Source organism: Hemitrygon akajei, unplaced genomic scaffold (genome assembly GCF_048418815.1).
Source record: "Hemitrygon akajei unplaced genomic scaffold, sHemAka1.3 Scf000052, whole genome shotgun sequence".
Lineage (NCBI taxonomy): Eukaryota > Metazoa > Chordata > Chondrichthyes > Myliobatiformes > Dasyatidae > Hemitrygon > Hemitrygon akajei.
The window spans coordinates 1436738-1459880 of record NW_027331938.1 but is presented as its reverse complement, the minus strand read 5'-3'; the positions used below and the strand labels follow the sequence as shown (position 1 = coordinate 1459880).

At 52.5% G+C, this 23143-nt stretch overlaps 1 protein-coding gene across 1 annotated transcript in view; it reads right to left on the bottom strand.

Annotated features, from left to right (window-relative positions):
* Nucleotides 1-518: 518 nt before the first annotated feature.
* Nucleotides 519-23143, bottom strand: part of LOC140721226 (NACHT, LRR and PYD domains-containing protein 12-like) — a 61621-nt gene continuing 38996 nt past the window's right edge. The window contains exons 9-12 of the mRNA XM_073036080.1: nt 7111-7197; nt 4377-4547; nt 1434-1601; nt 519-1269 (exon numbers count right to left, since the gene is read on the bottom strand). Coding sequence (XP_072892181.1) covers nt 1182-1269; nt 1434-1601; nt 4377-4547; nt 7111-7197 — 514 coding nt within the window. The 3' untranslated portion in view covers nt 519-1181. The remainder of the gene's footprint in view (nt 1270-1433; nt 1602-4376; nt 4548-7110; nt 7198-23143) is intronic.

Sequence of the window (23143 nt, the reverse complement as noted above, 5' to 3'; positions counted from 1 at the left end):
AGCACCATCCAGAGACAGAGAAGCAGTTTCAGCGACAGGTTGCTATCGATGCAATGCTCCTCAGACAGGATGAAGAGATCACTACTCCCCAATGCCATTCGGCTTAACAATTCAACCGCCAGGAGTAGTATATGTTAAAGTGCCAGGATTAGGACTCAATGTATTAAGTAAACTACTTAAGAACTTTTTAAAAGCTATTTATTAATGCTTTTTGAAAGGGTGATTTTAGATGCATATCATATGTTTACTGTTAAGTATTTTTATGTAATTAGTTTTGCTACAATAAGTGTATGGGACATTGGAAAAAATGTTGAATTTCCCCATGGGGATGAATAAAGTATCTATCTATCTATCTGGTGGAGATGAGATCCTGGGCTCCTAGTCTCTGCTTGTCCGACCTCCCTCAGCCTGGAGCTGAGACGCTGCTGTGTCAGTGTGAGGAGCTCCGACCCACTGTTGCAGTGCACAGGGTGTGGAGGGCAACAGAAACCTCAAATAAAACTCGAGTCCGACACAAGTCAGGAAGATACAGTGGTTTATTGATTTTTTTATGAGAAATATCAATGAAACAATGTGTGAGCTGCTGACGTGCGGGAATAAATAATCTGCTCACAGTCACACACAATTAACTGACCGGCGACAAGGAGTGACCGGTTGAATAATCAGTCCCGTTTCTCACCGTCACTCTGCATCGGGGAACCGATGATTATAAAATCACACTTCAGGGCCGTGTCCGGGATCGCTGCAGATCCAGGGTCACTGCTGAGGGATTTGTCCATTTAACATCATTATATCGGCCAGGCTGCCGAATGCACCGTCCTCAGCAAAGGGGGCAAAAGGATTCTCTCCCGGGATCATCCCCCCCACCCCGGGACACCCGTGTCCCAGACTGAGCCCCGGACCCCCGGGCTCTTCCTGTCCGGGTCATTCCCCGGGGGTGTCACGTGGGGAGTCTCGAAAACGCACATCCGGCGGAAGCTGCCCCGCCAGACAGCAGGCAGAAACACGTCACGGCGGGACCGCTGCGAGCGACGCACACAGCGCGAGGCCCGAGCCGGTTCCGTTAAAACCGTTGGGAATCAGCCCCGGCGCGCGGCCGTTAAAGGTAAGGGCGGGAGTTAAAGGGGAGGGCGGGGAGTCGGCCAAATGTCCCCATCCCGCGGGCGGGGATGTTCACACATTCAGATCCGCACTCTCAGTCCGGGTCTGGGTTCCCGCAGAGATCTCAGTTCCTTGTTCCCGGTCCGACTGAACCGATTCCCCTTCAACCTGAAACAGATGGGAGAATAATGATGAAATAAACAGATTACACAACAGTGTCAGTAACAGGGGACCGGGGTTAATGTTTCAACAACACTCACAGACAAATATCACCAGAAAACCCGCGGATCCGCTGACATTTTATCACATTGAACATTAACACAAACACTCACCCGATCCACTTCAGACTCGGGAGGGTCAGTATGAGGCGGCGGAGAGCGGGGACAGATCGGTCTGTCAGAGAGTTGTATCCCAGGTTCAGATCCGTCAGTGATGGGTTTGTAGTGAGAGCGGAGACGAGATCCTCAGCACCAGAATCTGTGAGACCGACATCCCTCAGCCTGGAGATGAGAGAGAGTGAGGGTGAAGGACACAGAGAGACAGGAGACGGTACAAATCCCCAGTGTTTATCAGTAACACAATTACTGATTTTTTCCTTCAGCACGACTGCACAAGTCGGCCAGTGAGAAGAGCGAGAAGAGTTTAAAAGGAAGACAGATTTACGGAGCGAGCGTCAGAGGAGTGGGAGACAGAGTAGGAAGGCTTTGGATCAACGGGACTTCGGCGATAAAGGGTCGAGGCGAGGTAGGTTATCTGTTTACAATACCGGCAGAGAGTATGTGTGTGAGGCTGGTTTTCTGTGCTCGGTGTCAGATGTGGGAGATCCTGGAGACTCCCAGCCTCCTGGACGGCAACATCTGCACCCGGTGAGTCGAGCTGCAGCTCCTTAGGGACCGAGTTAGGGAACTGGAGATGCAGCTCGATGACCTTCGTCTGGTCAGGGAGAGCGAGGAGGTGATAGAGAGGAGTTACAGGCAGGTGGTCACACCAGGGCCACGGGAGACTGAAGAAGTGGCTCACAGTCAGGAGAAGGAAGGGCAAGAAGCAGGTACTAGAGAGTACCCCTGTGGCTATTCCCCTTGACAATAAGTACCCCTGTTCAAGTACTGCTGGAGAGGGGTGGGGACAGCCTACCTGGTGGAGGCAACAGTGGCCCTGTGGCTCAGAAGGACAGGGAAAGGAAGAGGAAGACAGTAGTGATAGGTGACTCTGTCGTTTGAGGACCAGAGAGACGATTCTGTGGACGCAGGAAAGAAACACGGATGGTCATTTGCCTCCCAGGTGCCAGGGTCCGGGATGTTTCAGAACACGTCCAAGATATCCTGCAGTGGGAGGGAGAACAGCCAGAGGTCGTGGTACATATTGGTACCAGTGACATAGGTAGGAAAAGGGAAGAGGTCCTGAAAACAGAGTACAGGGAGTTAGGAAGGAAGTTGAGAAGCAGGACCGGCAAAGGTAGTAATCTCGGGATTACTGCCTGTGCCACGCGACAGTGAGTACAGGAATAGAATGAGGTGGAGGATGAATGCGTGGCTGAGGGAATTGGAGCAGGAGGCAGGGATTCAGATTTCTGGATCACTGGGACCTCCTTTGGAGCAGCTGTGACCTGCACAAAAAGGACGGGTTGCACTTGAAAGCCAGGGAAACCGATATCCAGGTTTGCTAAGGCTACTGGGGAGAATTTAAACTCGAATTGCTGGGAGGGGGTGGGAACTGAAATGAAGTGATGGCGGAAAGGGAGGTTGGCTCACAAATAGAGAAAATTTGGAGACAGGGCGAGAGGGAGGATAGGCAGGTGATAGAGAAGGGACGCTCTCAGACCGATGGTTTGAGGTGTGTCTATTTTAATACAAGGAGTGTTGTGAACAAAGCAGATGAGCTTAGAGCGTGGATCAGTACTCAGAGATATGATGTGGTGGCCATTACAGAGACTCGGATGGTGCAGGGACAGGAATGTTTATTTCGAGTGCCCGGCTTTAGATGTTTCAGAAAGGACAGGGAGGGAGGTCACAGAGGTGGGGGCATGGCACTGTTGATCAGAGATAGTGTCACGGCTGCAGAAAAGGAGGACGTCATGGAGGGATTGTCTGTGGAGTCTCTGTGGGTGGAGGTTAGGAACAGGAAGGGGTCAATAACTCGACTGGGTGTTTTGTATAGACCACCCAACAGTAACAGGGACATCGAGGAGCAGATAGGGAGACAGATTCTGGAAAGGAGTAATAATAACAGGGTTGTTGAAGTGGGAGATTTTAATTTCCCAAATATTGATTGGCATCTCCCTAGAGTGAAGGGTTTTGACGGGGTGGAGTTTGTGAGGTGTGTTCAGGAAGGTTTCCTGACACAATATGTAGATATGCCTACAAGAGGAGAGGCTGCACTTGATCCGGTATTGGGAAATGAACCTGGCCAGGTGTCAGGTCTCTCAGTGGGAGAGCATTTTGGAGACAGTGATCACAATTCTATCTCTTTTACCATAGCATTAGAGAGGGATAGGAACAGGTAAGTTAGGGAAACCTCTAATTGGAGTAAGGAGAACTATGAGCATATCAGGCTGGAACTTGTAAGCAAAGTTTAACGGACCAAAGAAATGTAGAAAATGTTCAAGGGATATTTGTGTGGGTTTCTGAGTAGATACGTTCCAATGAGACATGGAAAGGATGGTGGGGTACAAGATCCGTGGTGCACAAAGGCCGTTGTAAATCTAGTGAAGAAGAAAAGAAGAGCTTCCAAAAGGTTCAAAAACTAGGTAATGGTATGAATCTGAGAGATTATAAGGCTAGTCTGTCAGCGAGTTTGATATCAGGTTCAGCCCCGACAGTGATGGGTTTGTACTGAGAGCAGAGACAAGATCCTCGGCACCAGATAGATAGATAGATAGATACTTTATTCATCCCCATGGGGAAATTCAACTTTTTTCCAATGTCCCATACACTTGTTGTAGCAAAACTAATTACATACAATACTTAACTCAGTAAAAAATATGATATGCATCTAAATCACTATCTCAAAAAGCATTAATAATAGCTTTTAAAAAGTTCTTAAGTCCTGGCGGTTGAATTGTAAAGCCTAATGGCATTGGGGAGTATTGACCTCTTCATCCTTCAATCCCTTCATCCCTCAGCCTGGAGATGAGAGAGAGTGAGGGTGAAGGACACAGAGAGACAGGAGACGGTACAAATCCCCAGTGTTTATCAGTAACACAATTACTGATCACATTAATGTTCAGTCAGACACGCAGTGACAGTAAACACAATCTCCCACAGTCTGGTACTTACACCAGTCTCTGTATTTTACACTCCGGGTTCCTCAGAGCCGCAGACACCAGTTTCACTCCTGAATCTCCCAGTTTATTATTACTCAGGTCCAGCTCCGTCAGTGATGGGTTTGTACAGAGAGCGGAGGCGAGATCCTCGGCACCAGAATCTGTGAGACTGACACTGTTCAGCCTGGAGATGAGAGAGAGTGAGGGTGAAGGACACAGAGAGACAGGAGACGGTACAAATCCCCAGTGTTTATCAGTAACACAATTACTGATTTTTTCCTTCAGCACGACTGCGCAAGTCGGCCAGCGAGAACAGCGAGAAGAGTTTAAAAGGAAGACAGATTTACAGAGCGAGCGTCAGAGGAGCGGGAAACGGAGTAGGAAGGCTTTGGCTCAACGGGGCTTCGGCGATAAAGGGTCGAGGCGAGGTAGGTTATCTGTTGACAATACAGACAGAGAGTATGTGTGTGAGGCCGGTTTTCTGTGCTCGGTGTCAGATGTGGGAGATCCTGGAGACTCCCAGCCTCCTGGACGGCAACATCTGCACCCGGTGTGTCGAGCTGCAGCTCCTTAGGGACCGAGTTAGGGAACTGGAGATGCAGCTTGATGACCTTCGTCTGGTCAGGGAGAGCGAGGAGGTGATAGAGAGGAGTTACAGGCAGGTGGTCACACCGGGGCCACGGGAGACTGAAGAAGTGGGTCACAGTCAGGAGAGGGAAGGGCAAGAAGCAGGTACTAGAGAGTACCCCTGTGGCTATTCCCCTTGACAATAAGTACCCCTGTTCAAGTACTGCTGGAGAGGGGTGGGGACAGCCTACCTGGTGGAGGCAACAGTCGCCCTGTGGCTCAGAAGGACAGGGAAAGGAAGAGGAAGACAGTAGTGATAGGTGACTCTGTCGTTTGAGGACCAGAGAGACGATTCTGTGGACGCAGGAAAGAAACACGGATGGTCATTTGCCTCCCAGGTGCCAGGGTCCGGGATGTTTCAGAACACGTCCAAGATATCCTGCAGTGGGAGGGAGAACAGCCAGAGGTCGTGGTACATATTGGTACCAGTGACATAGGTAGGAAAAGGGAAGAGGTCCTGAAAACAGAGTACAGGGAGTTAGGAAGGAAGTTGAGAAGCAGGACCGGCAAAGGTAGTAATCTCGGGATTACTGCCTGTGCCACGCGACAGTGAGTACAGGAATAGAATGAGGTGGAGGATGAATGCGTGGCTGAGGGATTGGAGCAGGAGGCAGGGATTCAGATTTCTGGATCACTGGGACCTCCTTTGGAGCAGCTGTGACCTGCACAAAAAGGACGGGTTGCACTTGAACGCCAGGGAATCCGATATCCAGGTTTGCTAAGGCTACTGGGGAGAATTTAAACTAGAATTGCTGGGAGGGGGTGGGAACTGAAATGAAGTGATGGCGGAAAGGGAGGTTGGCTCACAAATAGAGAAAATTTGGAGACAGGGTGAGAGGGAGGATAGGCAGGTGATAGAGAAGGGACGCTCTCAGACCGATGGTTTGAGGTGTGTCTATTTTAATGCAAGGAGTGTTGTGAACAAAGCAGATGAGCTTAGAGCGTGGATCAGTACTCAGAGATATGATGTGGTGGCCATTACAGAGACTCGGATGGTGCAGGGACGGGAATGTTTATTTCGAGTGCCCGGCTTTAGATGTTTCAGAAAGGACAGGGAGGGAGGCCACAGAGGTGGGGGCGTGGCACTGTTGATCAGAGATAGTGTCACGGCTGCAGAAAAGGAGGACGTCATGGAGGGATTGTCTGTGGAGTCTCTGTGGGTGGAGGTTAGGAACAGGAAGGGGTCAATAACTCGACTGGGTGTTTTGTATAGACCACCCAACAGTAACAGGGACATAGAGGAGCAGATAGGGAGACAGATTCTGGAAAGGAGTAACAATAACAGGGTCGTTGAAGTGGGAGATTTTAATTTCCCAAATATTGATTGGCATCTCCCTAGAGTGAAGGGTTTTGACGGGGTGGAGTTTTTGAGGTGTGTTCAGGAAGGTTTCCTGACACAATATGTAGATAAGCCTACAAGAGGAGAGGCTGCACTTGATCCGGTATTGGGAAATGAACCTGGCCAGGTGTCAGGTCTCTCAGTGGGAGAGCATTTTGGAGATAGTGATCACAATTCTATCTCTTTTACCATAGCATTAGAGAGGGATAGGAACAGGCAAGTTAGGGAAACCTCTAACTGGAGTAAGGAGAACTATGAGCCTATCAGGCAGGAACTTGTAAGCATAAATTGGAAATTGATGTCCTCAGGGAAACGGACCAAAGAAATATAGAAAATGTTCAGGGGATATTTGCGTGGGGTTCTGAGTAGAATCGTTCCAATGAGACATGGAAAGGATGGTGGGGTACAAGATCCGTGGTGCACAAAGGCCGTTGTAAATCTAGTGAAGAAGAAAAGCAGAGTTTCCAAACGGTTCAAAAACTGGGTAATGATATGAATCTGGAAGATTATAAGGCTAGTCTGTCAGCGAGTTTGATATCAGGTCCAGCCCCGTCAGTGATGGGTTTGTACTGAGAGCGGAGACGAGATCCTCGGCACCAGAATCTGTGAGACCGACACTGTTCAGCCTGGAGATGAGAGAGAGTGAGGGTGAAGAGCACAGAGAGACAGGAGATGGCACAAATCCCCAGTGTTTATCAGTAACACAATTACTGATCACATTAATATTCAGGGTCAGACACCCAGTGACTGTAAACACAATCTCCCACAGTCTGGTACTTACTCCAGTTTCTGTATTTTACACTCCGGGTTCCTCAGAGCCGCAGACACCAGTTTCACTCCTGAATTTCCCAGTTTATTATTGTTCAGTCTAAACACAAACAGATAGATTGATGAACACAGTGACTAAAACCGTGGGTCTGAGGCAATTTCTCTCACGCGAATATTTCAGCAAACATTAAACCGTTTATTAATTCACTGATCGTAGTTCCCATCACTGTCAATGTCCCTGACTGCCCAGCTCCAATGAATTCACCGAATGTCAGTAATTTCGTCTGTCGGTGTGACCATGTAGACTCCACATATTCTCTCTCATTCCCTGATGGTTAGAAAAGTGTTCCTGACGTGAGACAGTCGGAAAGGGCAGGGGTGAAGGGGAGAAAGTCAAACAGTGAAGAAGATTTGAGAATCGGGGAATGTCGACGGGACATGGAGGAAGAGACATCACCTAAGGTAAAGGATGGAAAGACACAGATGGAAGCGGATGTGGAAGACAGATCCCACAAGGGGAACAGAGCTGTGGAAGAGAGATCCCACAGGAGGAAGGGGGATGGGGGAGAGAGATCCCACAGAAGGAAGTGGATGTGCAAGAGAGATCCCACAAGGGGAAGGGAGATGTGGAAGAGAGATCCCACAGGAGGAAGGGGAATGGGGAAGAGGGATCCCACTAGAGGAAGGGGGATGGGGGAGAGAGATCCCACAAAAGGAAGGGGGATGGGGGGAGAGAGATCCCACAGGAGGAAGGGGAATGGGGGAGAGAGCTCCCGCAGGAGGAAGGGGGGCGGGGGAGAGATCCTGCAGGAGGAAGGGGATTGGGGGAGAGGGATCCCACAGGAGGAAGGGGGATGGGGGAGAGGGATCCCACAGGAGGAAGGGGGATGGGGGGGAGAGCTCCGGCAGGAGGAAGGGGGATGGGGGAGAGGGTTCCCACAGGAGGAAGGGGGAGAGAGATCCCACAGGAGGAAGGGGGATGGGGGAGAGAGCTCCCACAGGAGGAATGGGGATGGGGGAGAGAGATCCCACAGGAGGAAGGGGGATGGGGGAGAGAGATCCCACAGGAGGAAGGGGGATGGGGGGGGAGAGATCCCACAGGAGGAAGGGGGATGGGGGGGGAGAGATCCCACAGGAGGAAGGGGGACGGGGGAGAGCTCCTGCAGGAGGAAGGGGATGGGGGTGAGAGCTCCCGCAGGAGGAAGGGGGATGGGGGAGAGATCCCACAGGAGGAAGGGGGATGGGGGAGAGAGATCCCACAGGAGGAAGGGGGATGGGGGAGAGAGATCCCACAGGAGGAAGGGGGACGGGGGAGAGCTCCTGCAGGAGGAAGGGGGATGGGGGAGAGAGATCCCACAGGTGGAAGGGGGACGGGGGAGAGCACCCGCAAGAGGAAGGGGGATGGGGGAGAGAGATCCCACAGTAGGAAGGGGGATGGGGGAGAAAGATCCCACAGGAGGAAGGGGGATGGGGGAGAGAGATCCCACAGGAGGAAGGGGGATGGGGAGAGAGATCCCAAAGGAGGGAGGGGGATGGGGGAGAGAGATCCGACAGGAGGAAGGGGGATGGGGGAGAGAGATCACACAGGAGGAAGGGGGATGCGGGAGAGAGATTCCACAGGAGCAAGAGGGATGGGGGAGAGAGATCCCACAGGAGGAAGAGGGATGGGGAAGAGAGATACCACAGGAGGAAGAGGGATTGGGGAGAGAGATCCCACAGGAGGAAGCGGATGGGGGAGAGAGCTCCCGCAGGAGGAAGGGGGATGGGAGAGAGGGAACCCACAGGAGGAAGGGGAATGGGGAAGACAGATCCCACAGGAGGAAGCGGATGGGGGAGAGAGATCCCGCAGGAGGAAGGGGGTTGGGGGAGAGAGATCCCACAGGAGGAAGGGGGATGGGGGAGAGAGCTCCCACAGGAGGAATGGGGATGGGGGAGAGAGATCCCACAGGAGGAAGGGGGATGGGGGGGGAGAGATCCCACAGGAGGAAGAGGGATGGGGAAGAGAGATACCACAGGAGGAAGAGGGATTGGGGAGAGAGATCCCACAGGAGGAAGCGGATGGGGGAGAGAGCTCCCGCAGGAGGAAGGGGGATGGGGGAGAGGGAACCCACAGGAGGAAGGGGAATGGGGAAGACAGATCCCACAGGAGGAAGCGGATGGGGGAGAGAGATCCCGCAGGAGGAAGGGGGTTGGGGGAGAGAGATCCCACAGGAGGAAGGGGGATTCGGGAGAGGGATCCCACAGGAGGAAGGGGGATGGGGGGGGAGAGCTCCCGCAGGAGGAAGGGGGATGGGGCAGAGAGATCCCGCAAGAGGAAGGGGGATGGGGCAGAGAGATCACACAGGAGGAAGGGGGATGGGGAAGAGACATCCCACAGTAGGAAGGGGAATGGGGGGGTGAGCTCCCGCAAGAGGAAGTGGGATGGGGGAGAGAGATCCTACTGGAGGAAGGGGGATGGGGGAGAGAGATCACACAGTAGGAGGGGGGGATGGGGGAGAGAGATCCCGCAGGAGGAAGTGGGATGGGGCAGAGATGCCGCAGGAGGAAGGGGGATGGAGAAGGGAGGTGCCGCAGGAGGAAGGGGGATGGGGGAGAGAGGTGCCGCAGTAGGAAGGGGGATGGAGTAGAAAGATCCCGCAGGAGGAAGGGGGATGGGGGAGAGAGATCCCACAGGATGAAAGGGGATGGGGGAGAGAGGTGCCGCAGGAGGAAGGGGGATTGGGGAGAGGTGCCGCAGGAGGAAGGGGGATGGGGGTGAGAGTTGGCGCAAGAGGAAGGGGGATGGGGGTGAGAGTTGGCGCAAGAGGAAGGGGGATGGGGAGAGAGATCCCGCAGGAAGAAGGGGGATGGGGGAGAGAGAACCCACAGGAGGAAGGGGGATGGGGGAGAGAGGTCCCACAGGAGGAAGGGTGATGGGGGAGAGAGATCCCGCAGTAAGAAGGGGGATAGGGGAGACAGAACCCACAGGAGGAAGGGGGATGGGGGAGAGAGATCCCACAGGAGGAAGGGGGATGGGGGAGAGAGGTCCCACAGGAGGAAGGGTGATGGGGGAGAGAGATCCCGCAGTAAGAAGGGGGATAGGGGAGACAGAACCCACAGGAGGTAGGGGGATGGGGGAGAGAGATCCCACAGGAGGAAGGGGGATGGGGGAGAGAGTTGGCGCAAGAGGAAGGGGGATGGGGAGAGAGATCCCGCAGGAAGAAGGGGGATGGGGGAGAGAGAACCCACAGGAGGAAGGGGGATGGGGGAGAGAGGTCCCACAGGAGGAATGGTGATGGGGGAGAGAGATCCCGCAGTAAGAAGGGGGATAGGGGAGACAGAACCCACAGGAGGAAGGGGGATGGGGGAGAGAGATCCCACAGGAGGAAGGGGGATGGGGGAGAGAGGTCCCACAGGAGGAAGGGTGATGGGGGAGAGAGATCCCGCAGTAAGAAGGGGGATAGGGGAGACAGAACCCACAGGAGGTAGGGGGATGGGGGAGAGAGGTCCCACAGGAGGAAGGGTGATGGGGGAGAGAGATCCCGCAGTAAGAAGGGGGATGGGGGAGAGAGATCCCACAGGAGGAAGGGGGACGGGGGAGAGCTCCTGCAGGAGGAATGGGGATGGGGGAGGGAGATCCCACAGGAGGAAGGGGGAGAGAGATCCCACAGGAAGAAGGGGGATGGGGGAGAGGGATCCCACAGGAGGAAAGGGGATGGGGGAGAGGGATCCCGCAGGAGGAAGGGGGATGGGGGAGAGAGGTCCCACAGGAGGAAGGGTGATGGGGGAGAGAGATCCCGCAGTAAGAAGGGGGATAGGGGAGACAGAACCCACAGGAGGTAGGGGGATGGGGGAGAGAGATCCCACAGGAGGAAGGGGGATGGGGGAGAGAGGTCCCACAGGAGGAAGGGTGATGGGGGAGAGAGATCCCGCAGTAAGAAGGGGGATAGGGGAGACAGAACCCACAGGAGGTAGGGGGATGGGGGAGAGAGATCCCGCAGTAAGAAGGGGGATAGGGGAGACAGAACCCACAGGAGGAAGGGGGATGGGGGAGAGAGATCCCACAGGAGGAAGGGGGATGGGGGAGAGAGGTCCCACAGGAGGAAGGGTGATGGGGGAGAGAGATCCCGCAGTAAGAAGGGGGATAGGGGAGACAGAACCCACAGGAGGTAGGGGGATGGGGGAGAGAGATCCCACAGGAGGAAGGGGGATGGGGGAGAGAGATCCCACAGGAGGAAGGGGGACGGGGGAGAGCTCCTGCAGGAGGAATGGGGATGGGGGAGGGAGATCCCACAGGAGGAAGGGGGAGAGAGATCCCACAGGAAGAAGGGGGATGGGGGAGAGGGATCCCACAGGAGGAAAGGGGATGGGGGAGAGTGCTCCCGCAGGAGGAAGGGGGATGGGGGAGAGAGGTCCCACAGGAGGAAGGGTGATGGGGGAGAGAGATCCCACAGGAGGAAGGGGGATGGGGGAGAGAGTTGGCGCAAGAGGAAGGGGGATGGGGAGAGAGATCCCGCAGGAAGAAGGGGGATGGGGGAGAGAGAACCCACAGGAGGAAGGGGGATGGGGGAGAGAGGTCCCACAGGAGGAAGGGTGATGGGGGAGAGAGATCCCGCAGTAAGAAGGGGGATAGGGGAGACAGAACCCACAGGAGGAAGGGGGATGGGGGAGAGAGATCCCACAGGAGTAAGGGGGATGGGGGAGAGAGGTCCCACAGGAGGAAGGGTGATGGGGGAGAGAGATCCCGCAGTAAGAAGGGGGATAGGGGAGACAGAACCCACAGGAGGTAGGGGGATGGGGGAGAGAGATCCCACAGGAGGAAGGGGGATGGGGGAGAGAGATCCCACAGGAGGAAGGGGGACGGGGGAGAGCTCCTGCAGGAGGAATGGGGATGGGGGAGGGAGATCCCACAGGAGGAAGGGGGAGAGAGATCCCACAGGAAGAAGGGGGATGGGGGAGAGGGATCCCACAGGAGGAAAGGGGATGGGGGAGAGTGCTCCCGCAGGAGGAAGGGGGATGGGGGAGAGAGGTCCCACAGGAGGAAGGGTGATGGGGGAGAGAGATCCCACAGGAGGAAGGGGGATGGGGGAGAGAGTTGGCGCAAGAGGAAGGGGGATGGGGAGAGAGATCCCGCAGGAAGAAGGGGGATGGGGGAGAGAGAACCCACAGGAGGAAGGGGGATGGGGGAGAGAGGTCCCACAGGAGGAAGGGTGATGGGGGAGAGAGATCCCGCAGTAAGAAGGGGGATAGGGGAGACAGAACCCACAGGAGGAAGGGGGATGGGGGAGAGAGATCCCACAGGAGGAAGGGGGATGGGGGAGAGAGGTCCCACAGGAGGAAGGGTGATGGGGGAGAGAGATCCCGCAGTAAGAAGGGGGATAGGGGAGACAGAACCCACAGGAGGTAGGGGGATGGGGGAGAGAGATCCCACAGGAGGAAGGGGGATGGGGGAGAGAGATCCCACAGGAGGAAGGGGGACGGGGGAGAGCTCCTGCAGGAGGAATGGGGATGGGGGAGGGAGATCCCACAGGAGGAAGGGGGAGAGAGATCCCACAGGAAGAAGGGGGATGGGGGAGAGGGATCCCACAGGAGGAAAGGGGATGGGGGAGAGTGCTCCCGCAGGAGGAAGGGGGATGGGGGAGAGACTTCCCACAGGAGGAAGGGGGATGGGGGAGAGAGATCACACAGGAGGAAGGGGGATGAGGGAGAGAGATCCCACAGGAGGAAGGGGGATGGGGGAGAGAGATCACACAGGAGGAAGGGGGATGGGGGAGAGAGATCCCACAGGAGGAAGCGGATGGGGGAGAGGGAACCCACAGGAGGAAGGGGAATGGGGAAGACAGATCCCACAGGAGGAAGCGGTTGGGGGAGAGAGATCCCGCAGGAGGAAGGGGGATGGGGGAGAGAGATCACACAGGAGGAAGGGGGATGGGGGAGAGAGATCCCACAGGAGGAAGGGGGATGGGGGAGAGAGATCCCACAGGAGGAAGGGGGATGGGGGAGAGAGATCACACAGGAGGAAGGGGAATGGGGAAGACAGATCCCACAGGAGGAAGCGGTTGGGGGAGAGAGATCCCGCAGGAGGAAGGGGGATTCGGGAGAGGGATCCCACAGGAGGAAGGGGGATGGGGGGGGAGAGCTCCCGCAAGAGGAAGGGGGATGGGGCAGAGAGATCCCGCAAGAGGAAGGGGGATGGGGCAGAGTAATCACACAGGAGGAAGGGGGATGGGGAAGAAGCATCCCACAGGAGGAAGGGGGATGGGGGGGGGAGATCCCACTGGAGGAAGGGGGATGGGGGAGAGAGATCACACAGTAGGATGGGGGATGGGGGAGAGAGATCCCGCGGAGGAAGGGGGATGGGGCAGAGATGCCGCAGGAGGAAGGGAGATGGGGGAGATGTGCCGCAGGATGAAGGGGGATGGGGGAGAGAGGTGCCGCAGGAGGAAGGGGGATGCGGGAGAGAGATCCCATTGGAGGAACGGGGATGGGGGAGAGAGGTGCCGCAGGAGGAACGGAGATGGGGGAGAGAGATCCCGCAGGAGGAAGTGGGATGGGGGAGAGATGTGCCGCAGGAGGAAGGGGGAGGGGGGAGAGATGTGCCGCAGGAGGAAGGGGGATGGGGGAGAGAGGTGCCGCAGGAGGAAGGGGGATGGTGGAGAGAGGTGCCGCAGGAAGAAGGGGGATGGGGCAGAGATGCCGCAGGAGGAAGGGGGATGGAGAAGAGAGGTGCCGCAGGAGGAAGGGGTATGGGGGAGAGAGGTGCCGCAGGAGGAAGGGGGATGGAGTAGAGAGATCCCGCAGGAGGAAGGGGGATGGGGGAGAGAGATCCCACAGGATGAAGGGGGATGGGGGAGAGAGGTGCCGCAGGAGGAAGGGGGATGGGGTGGAGAGGTGCCGCACGAGGAAGGGGGATGGGGGGGAGAGCTCCTGCAGGGGAAAGGGGGATGGGGAGAGAGATCCCGCAGGAAGAAGGGGGATGGGGCAGAGAGAACCCACAGGAGGAAGGGGGATGGGGGAGAGAGATCCCACAGGAGGAAGGGGGATGGGGGAGAGAGATCCCACAGGAGGAAGGGGAATGGGGAAGACAGATCCCACAGGAGGAAGCGGTTGGAGGAGAGAGATCCCGCAGGAGGAAGGGGGATGGGGGAGAGAGATCACACAGGAGGAAGGGGGATGGGGGAGAGAGATCCCACAGGAGGAAGGGGGATGGGGGAGAGAGATCCCACAGGAGGAAGGGGGATGGGGAAGAGAGATCCCACAGGAGGAAGGTGGATGCTGAGGAGAGATCCAACAGCAGGAAGGGGGAGTGGGAACAGAGAGCCCTGAGGATGAATGGGGGATGGGAAAGTGAGATCCCACAGGTGGATTGCTACCCGTGCCACGTGCTAGTGAGGCTAGAAATAATGCAGCTAAATACGTGGATGAGGGGATGGTGCCTGAGGGAAGGGTTCATGTTTCTGGACAATTGGGCTTTCTTCCAGGGGAGGTGGGACCCGTTCGAATTGGGCAGTTTGCACCTGAACTGGAGGGGGACTAGCATCCTTGCCGGTAGGTTAGCAAGTTCTACTCCGGGGGTTTTAAACAAGGTTGCAGGGCGAAGGGGCAGAGTGTTAGAGCAGATAGTGATGTGGAGGGGGATATTGGTCATGCGAGGACTGCCTGTATAGACAGATATCAATGGTTTGTACGTGTTAGAAATGTTCTCAGGTGCATCTATTTCAATGCAAGGAGTATTGTAGGTAAGGCAGATGAGTATAGGGCGTGGATTGGCAAATGATGATTTCGACATTATTGCTATTAGTAAGACTTGGTTTGCAGGAGGGGCAGGACTGGCAGCTTCATGTTCCGAGGTTACGTTGTTTCAGACGTGATAGAGTGGGAGGGATGAAAGGGGGAGGAGTGGCATTACTAGTCAGGGAGAATCTCACAGCTGTGCGTAGACGGGACTGCCCGGAGGGCTCGTCTACTGAGGCCGTAAGGGTGGAGCTGAGGAACGGGAAAGGAGTGACCACACGAATAGGGTATTATTATATACGGCCCAATAGTCAGAGAGAATTGGGGGAGCAAATCTCTAGAGAGTTAGCACACCAATGTAAGAAACAGAAAGTTGTAATCGTAGGGGATTTTAACTTCCCACATATTGACCTGGACTCCCACTCTGTGAAAGGGTTAGATGGCGTGGAGTTTGTCAAATGTGTTCAGGAAAGTTTTCTAAATCTATATATTGAGGTACCAACGAGAGAGGGGGCAGTACCTGATCTCCTATTAGGGAATCAGACAGGTGACAGAAGTATGTGTAAGCGAACATTTTGGGTCCAGTGACCATAATGTCATTAGTTTCAAGATAATTATGGATAAGGATAGGACTGGTCCACCAGTTAAGGTTCTGAACTGGAGAAGGGCCAATTTTGTGGAAATGAGAGAGGATCTGGGAAGAGTGGATTGGGATAAGTTGTTTTCTGGCAATGATGTATTCAGTAAGTGGAGTTACTGAACTGCGCTTACATCCGGAGTTTGCATGTTCCTGCCAGGATTAAAGGCAAAGTTAACAGGGATAGGGAACCTTGTTTTTCAAGGGATATTGGCGATCTGGTTAAGTAGGTGTTTAGCAGATGCAGGCAACGAGGAACAAATGAGATACTTGAAGAGGATAGAGAATGTAAGGGAATACTAAAGAAGGAAATCAGGAAGGCAAAAAGAAGACATGAGGTTGTGTTGGCAGATAATGTGAAGGTAAACCCGAAGGGTTTCTACGAGTATATTAAGAGTAAAAGGATAGTAAAGGACAAAATTGGTCCACTAGAAGATCAGAGTGGTTGTCTATGTGTGGAGCATCATGAGATGGGGAAGATCTTAAACAGTTTTTTTGCGTCAGTGTCTACTCAGGAAACTGGCATAGTGGATATGGAATTAAAGGAAACAAACAGTAGTGTCATGGAACGCTGCCAGTGAGTGAGTGGGCCAGTGAAAGAGTGGAGATTTGAGGCTTTGACTCGAGAGATTCTGGCAGTTTTGGCAGTTGGGCTGTGCAAATCAAGACAACCAAGATTTGAAAAGCTCAGACTCAGCAGAACGCAGCTGATTGACCAAGCAGTTTGAAAAGCTCAAACAAATAAATAGAGGGGTAGCTCAAGCTGAGCGGCCTGTGGAAAGCGGCCAGTGAGTGGGTGGAGATTTGAGGCTTTGACAGGTCTTTACAATGCCTCCTGAGACGGTGATGTGCCTCTCCTGTGAGATGTGGCAGTCTTGGGGGAATTCCACTCTCCCGCAGAGTCACATCTGCCAGAAGTGCTTGCGGCTGGGCGATCTGGAAGACCGTGTGAGGAATCTGCAGCAGCAGCTGGATGACCTTCGACTCAGAAGGGAGAATGAGACAGACGTAGATGAGAGCTACAGGGAGGTAGTCACACCTAGGCTGCAGGAAGCAGGTCATTGGGTGACAGTCCGAGGGGGGAAAGCGAAGGAAGGTAGACAGGAGGTGCAGAGCACCCCTGTAGCCATTCCCCTGAATAATGTTTACCGTGCTGGATGCTGTTGGTGAGGACGACCGACCAGGTGTGAGCCACGGTGGCAGGGCCTCTGGCACTGAGTCTGACCCTGTGATGCAGAAGGGTGGGACGGAGAGGAGGAGAGCTGTCGTCATTGGAGACTCTATAGTCAGGGGAGCAGACAGGAGATTTTGTGGACATGAGAAGGAAACCCGCAAGGTTTGTTGCCTCCCGGGTGCCAGGGTCCGGGATGTGTCTGACCGGGTACATGACATCCTGGTACGAGAGGGAAAGCAACCAGAAGTCGTGATACATATTGGTACCAACGACATAGGCAGGAAGAGGGATGAGGTCCTGAAGGGTGAGTTTCGGGAACTAGGCAGAAGGCTGAAGAATAGGACCTCAAGGGTGGTGTTCTCAGGATTGCTGCCAGTGCTATGTGATAGTGATGGTAAGAATTGGAGGAGATGGCAGTTGAATGCGTGGCTGAGGAGTTGGTGCAAGGGGCAGGGTTTAAGATTTTTGGATCATTGGGATCTCTTCTGGGGAAGGTGGGACCTGTACAGATTGGATGGGCTGCACCTGAACTCGAGGGGGAGCAATATCCTTGCTGGTAGGTTTGCTAGCATGGTTCGGGAGGGTTCAAACTAATTTGTAAGGGGGATGGGACCCAGAGCAATAGAGCAGTGAAAGAAGTGCATGGAGTAAAGCCAGATCTAACAGATAGAGAGGCTTTGAGGAAAGAGAAGCAGAATAAAGGGTGTAAAGGTAGTAAGGTAGAAGGGCTAAAGTGTGTGTACTTCAATACAAGAAGCATCAGGAGCAAAGGTGATGAAATGAGAGCTTGGATACATACATGTAATTATGATGTGGTCGCCATTACAGAGACTTGGCTGGCACCAGGACAGGAATGGATTCTCAATATTCCTGGATTTCAGTGCTTTAAAAGGCATGGGGGGGGGGGGGGAGGAGGGGTGGCATTACTGGTCAGGGATACTATTACAGCTACAGAAAGGGTGGGTAATGTAGCAGGATTCTCTTTTGAGTCAGTATGGGTGGAGGTCAGGAACAGGAAGGGAGCAGTTACTCTACAGGGAATATTCTATAGGCCCCCTGGTTGCAGCAGAGATATCGAGGAGCAGATTGGGAGGCAGATTTTGGAAAGGTGCAAAAATAACAGAGTTGTTATCATGGGTGACTTTAACTTCCCTAATATTGATTGGCACTTGATTAGTTCCAAGGGTTTAGATGGGGCAGAGTTTGTTAATTGTGTCCTGGATGGATTCCTGTCTCAGTATGTTGACAGGCCGACGAGGGGGAATGCCATACTAGAACTAGTATTAGGTAACGAACCGGGTAAGGTCACAGATCTGTCAGTGGCTGAGCATCTGGGGGACAGTGATCACCTCTCCCTGGCCTTTAGCATTATCATGGAAAAGGATAGAGTCAGAGAGGACAGGAAAATTTTTAATTGGGGAAGGGCAAATTATGAGGCTATAAGACTAGAACTTGCGGGTGTGAATTGGGATGATGTTTTTGCAGGGAAATGTACTATGGACATGTGGTCGATGTTTAGGGATCTCTTGTAGGATGTCAGGGATTAGTTTGTCCCGCTGAGGAAGATAAAGAATGGTAGGGTGAAGGAACCATGGGTGACAAGAGAAGTGGAAAATCTAGTCAGGTGGAAGAAGGCAGCATACACGAGGTTTAGGAAGCAAGGATCAGATGATAGATAGATAGATAGATAGATACTTTATTCATCCCCATGGGGAAATTCAACTTTTTTTCCAATGTCCCATACACTTGTTGTAGCAAAACTAATTACATACAATACTTAACTCAGTAAAAAAAATATGATATGCATCTAAATCACCGTCTCAAAAAGCATTAATAATAGCTTTTAAAAAGTTCTTAAGTCCTGGCGGTAGAATTGTAAAGCCTAATGGCATTGGGGAGTATTGACCTCTTCATCCTGTCTGAGGAGCATTGCATCGATAGTAACCTGTCACTGAAACTGCTTCTCTGTCTCTGGATGGTGCTATGTAGAGGATGTTCAGAGTTATCCATAATTGACCGTAGCCTACTCAGCGCCCTTCGCTCAGCTACCGATGTTAAACTCTCCAGTACTTTGCCCACGACAGAGCCCGCCTTCCTTACCAGCTTATTAAGACGTGAGGCGTCCCTCTTCTTTATGCTTCCTCCCCAACACGCCACCACAAAGAAGAGGGCGCTCTCCACAACTGACCTATAGAACATCTTCAGCATCTCACTACAGACATTGAAAGACGCCAACCTTCTTAGGAAGTACATTCGACTCTGTGCCTTCCTGCACAAGGCATCTGTGTTGGCAGTCCAGTCAAGCTTCTCGTCTAACTGTACTCCCAGATACTTGTAGGTCTTAACCTGCTCCACACGTTCTCCATTAATGATCACTGGCTCCATATGGGGCCTAGATCTCCTAAAGTCCACCACCATCTCCTTGGTGTCTATAGATGGGTCTATTGAGGAATATAGGGTAGCAAGAAAGGAGCTTAAGAAGGGGCTGAGAAGAGCAAGAAGGGGGCATGAGAAGGCCTTGGCGAGTAGGGTAAAGGAAAACCCCAAGGCATCCTTCAATTATGTGAGGAACAATAGGATGACAGGAATGATGGTAGGACCGATTAGAGATAAAGGTGGGAAGATGTGCCTGGAGGCTGTGGAAGTGATTGAGGTCCTCAATGAATACTTCTCTTCAGTATTCATCAATGAGAGGGAACTTGATGACGGTGAGGACAATATGAGTGAGGTTGATGTTCTGGAGCATGTTGATATTAAGGGAGAGGAGGTGTTGGAGTTGTTAGGATGGATAAGTCCCTGGGGCTGTCAGAATATTCCCCAGGCTGCTCCACGAGGCAAGGGAAGAGATTGCTGAACCTCTGGCTAGGATCTTTATGTTCTCGTTGTCCACGGGAATGGTACGGGAGGATTGGAGGGAGGCGAATGCTGTCCCCTTGTTCAAAAAGGGTAGTAGGGCTAGTCCAGGTAATTATAGGCCAGTGAGCCTTACATCTGTGGTGGGAAAGCTGTTGGAAAAGATTCTTAGAGATAGGATCTATGGGCATTTAAAGAATCATGGTCTGATCAGGGGCAGTCAGCATGGCTTTGTGAAGGGCAGATCGTGCCTAACAAGCCTGATTAGAGTTCTCTGAGGAGGTGACCAGGCATATAGATGAGGGTAGTGCAGTGGATGTGATCTACAAGGATTTTAGTAAGGCATTTGACAAGGTTCCACATGGTAGGCTTACTCAGAAATTCAGAAGGCATAGGATCCAGGGAAGTTTGGCCAGGTGGATTCAGAATTGGCTTGCCTGCAGAAGGCAGATGGTCATGGTGGAGGTAGAACATTCAGATTGGAGGGTTGTGACTAGTGGTGTCCCGCAAGGATCTGTTCTGGGACCTCTTCTTTTTGTGATTTTTATTAACGACATGGATGTGGGGGTAGAAGGGTGGGTTGGCAAGTTTGCAGACGACACAAAGGTTGGTGGTGTTGTAGACAGTGTAGAGGATTGTCGAAGATTGCAGAGAGACATTGATAGGATGCAGAAGTGGGCTGAGAAGAGGCAGATGGAGTTCAACCCGGAGAAGTGTGAGGTGGTACACTTCGGAAGGACAAACTCCAAGGCAAAGTACAAAGTAAATGGCAGGATAGTTGGTAGTGTGGAGGAGCAGAGGGATCAGGGGATACATGTCCACAGATTCCTGAAAGTTGCCTCACAGGTAGATAGGGTAGTTAAGAAAGCTTATGGGGTGTTAGCTTTCATAAGTCAAGGGACAGAGTTTAAGAGACGCGATGTAATGATGCAGCTCTATAAAACTCTAGTTAGGCCACACTTGGAGTACTGTGTCCAGTTCTGGTCACCTCACTATAGGAAGGATGTGGAAGCATTGGAAAGGGTACAGAGAAGATTTACCAGGATTCTGCCTGGTTTAGAGAGTATGGATTATGATCAGAGATGAAGGGAGCTAGGGCTTTACTCTTTGGAAAGAAGGAGGATGAGAGGAGACATGATAGAGGTGGACAAGATATTAAGAGGAATAGACAGAGTGGACAGCCAGCGCCTCTTCCCCAGAGCAACACTGTTCAGTACAAGAGGACATGGCTTTAAGGTAAGGGGAGGGAAGTTCAAGGGGGATATTAGAGGAAGGTTTTTCACTCAGAGAGTGGTTTTTGCGTGGAATGCACTGCCTGAGTCAGTGGTGGAGGCAGATACACTAGTGAAGTTTAAGAGACTACTAGACAGGCATATGGAGGAATTTAAGGTGGGGGGTTATATGGCAGGCAGGGTTTGAGGGTCGTCACAACATTGTGGGCCGAAGGGCCTGTAATGTGCTGTACTATTCTATGTTTTATGGAACATATAGTGATTAAAGAGGAGGAGGTTCTTACTGCCTTACAGCAAATAAAGGTAAATAAATCCCCCAGGCCTGACATGATATTTTCTCGGACCTTGAGAGAGACTAGTGTAGAAATTGAAGGGGTCCTGACAGAAATATTTAAAATGTCCTTCGCCACAAGTGCGGTGCCGGAGTTTTGGAGGGTAGCTCATGTTGTTCCGTTGTTTGAAAAAGGCTCCAAAAGTGCACCAGGTAATTACTGGCCAGTGAGCCTGACATCGGTATTAGGTAAATTATTGGAAGGTGTTCTGAGAGACCGGATATACAAGGATTTGGACAACCAAGGGCTGATTAAAGATAGTCAGCATGGCTTTGTTCATGGTCGATCGTGTTTAATGTATCCTGTAGTGTTTTTCGAGGAGGTTACCAAGAATGCACATGAAGGAAAGGCTGTGGATGTTGTCTACATGAACTTTAGTAAGGCTTTTGACAAGGTTCCACATGGGAGGTTAGTTCAGAAGGTTCAGACAGTAGGTATCCATGGAGAGTTTGTAGATTGGATTCGAAATTGGCTGTGTGTGAGAAGACAGAGAGTGGTAGTGGATCATTGCTTCTCAGACTGGAGGCCTTTGACTAGTGGTGTGTCTCAGGGATCTGTGCTGGGACCATTGTTATTTGTTGTCTATGTCAATGATCTAGATGATAGTGTGATAAATTGGATCAGCAAGTTTGCTGATGACACTAAGATTGGAGGCATTGTGGACAGCGAGGAAGGCTTTCAAAGCTTGCAGAGGGATCTGGACCAACTGGCAACATGGGCCAGAAAATGGCAGATGGAATTTAATGCAGACAAGTGTGAGGTGTCGCATTTTGGAAGGACAAATCAAGGTAGGGCATACACAGTAAATGGTAGGGCACTGAGGAGTGCGCAGGAAAAAAGGGATCTGGGAGTTCAGATACATAATTCCCGGAAAGTGGCGTCACAGGGAGACAGGGTTGTAAAGAAGGCTTTTGGCATCCTGGCATTCATAAATCAAAGTTGAGTATGGGAGTTGGAATGTTATGGTGAGGTTGTATAAGACATTGGTGAGGCCAAATTTGGAGTACTGAGTGCAATTCTGGTCACTGAACTATAGGACGGATATCAGTAAGACTGAAAGTGTGCAGAAAAGATCTGCGAGGATGTTGCCGGCTCTTCAGGAGTTGAGTTACAAGGAAAGATTGAACAGGTTAGGACTTTATTCCTTGGAGCGCAGAAGAATGAGGGGAGATTTGATAGAAGTTTACACAATTACGAGGGGTATAGACAGGGTAGATGCGAATGGGCTCTTTCCACACGGATTAGGAGAGATAAATTACAAAAGGACTTTGCTTCAGTGTGAAAGGGGAAAGGTTTAGGGGGAACGTCCTCACTCAGAGAGTTGTGAGAGTGTGGATCAAGCTGCCATCTGATGTGGAAAATGCGGACACACTCTGAAGATTTAAGAATAAATCTGATAGATGCATGGATGGGAGAGGTCTGGAGGGTTATGGACTGGGTGCAGGTCAATGGGACTAGCGGAATAAAGTTTTGGCACAGAGCAGAAGGGCCGAATGGCTTGTTTTCTATGATTTTACGATTCTATGAAGGAATATGGGGAGGTCAATTCCCACAGGAAGAAGGGGGATGGGGAAGAGAGATCCCACAGATGGAAGGGGGATGGGGTAGAGAGATCCGACTGGAGGAAGGGGAATGGGGAGGAGATATCCAACAGGAGGGAGAGGGAAGGGGAAGTGCGATCCCACAAGCGGAAGGCGGATGTGGAAGTGAGATCCCACAGGAGGAAGGGGGATGGGGAAGAGAGATCCGACAGGATGAAGGGGATTTGCGAAGAGAGATCCCATAGGCAGATGGGGGATGGGGAAAAGAGGTCTGACAGGAGGAAGGGGGATGGGAAGGGATACCACTGGAGGGACGGGAATGGGGAAGAAAGAACCCACAGGAGGAAGGGGGATGGGGAAGAGAGATCCCACAGGAGAAAGAGGAATGGGGAAGATAGATCCCACAGGAAGAAGGGGCATGGGGAAGAAAGATCCCGTAGGAAGTGGGGTGGGGAAAAGACATTCCACTGGAGGATGAGAAAAGGGTAATAGAGAGTCCACAGGAGGAATGGGGATGGGGACGAGATCCCTAAGAATCGAAGGGGAATTGGGATAAAAAGTCCC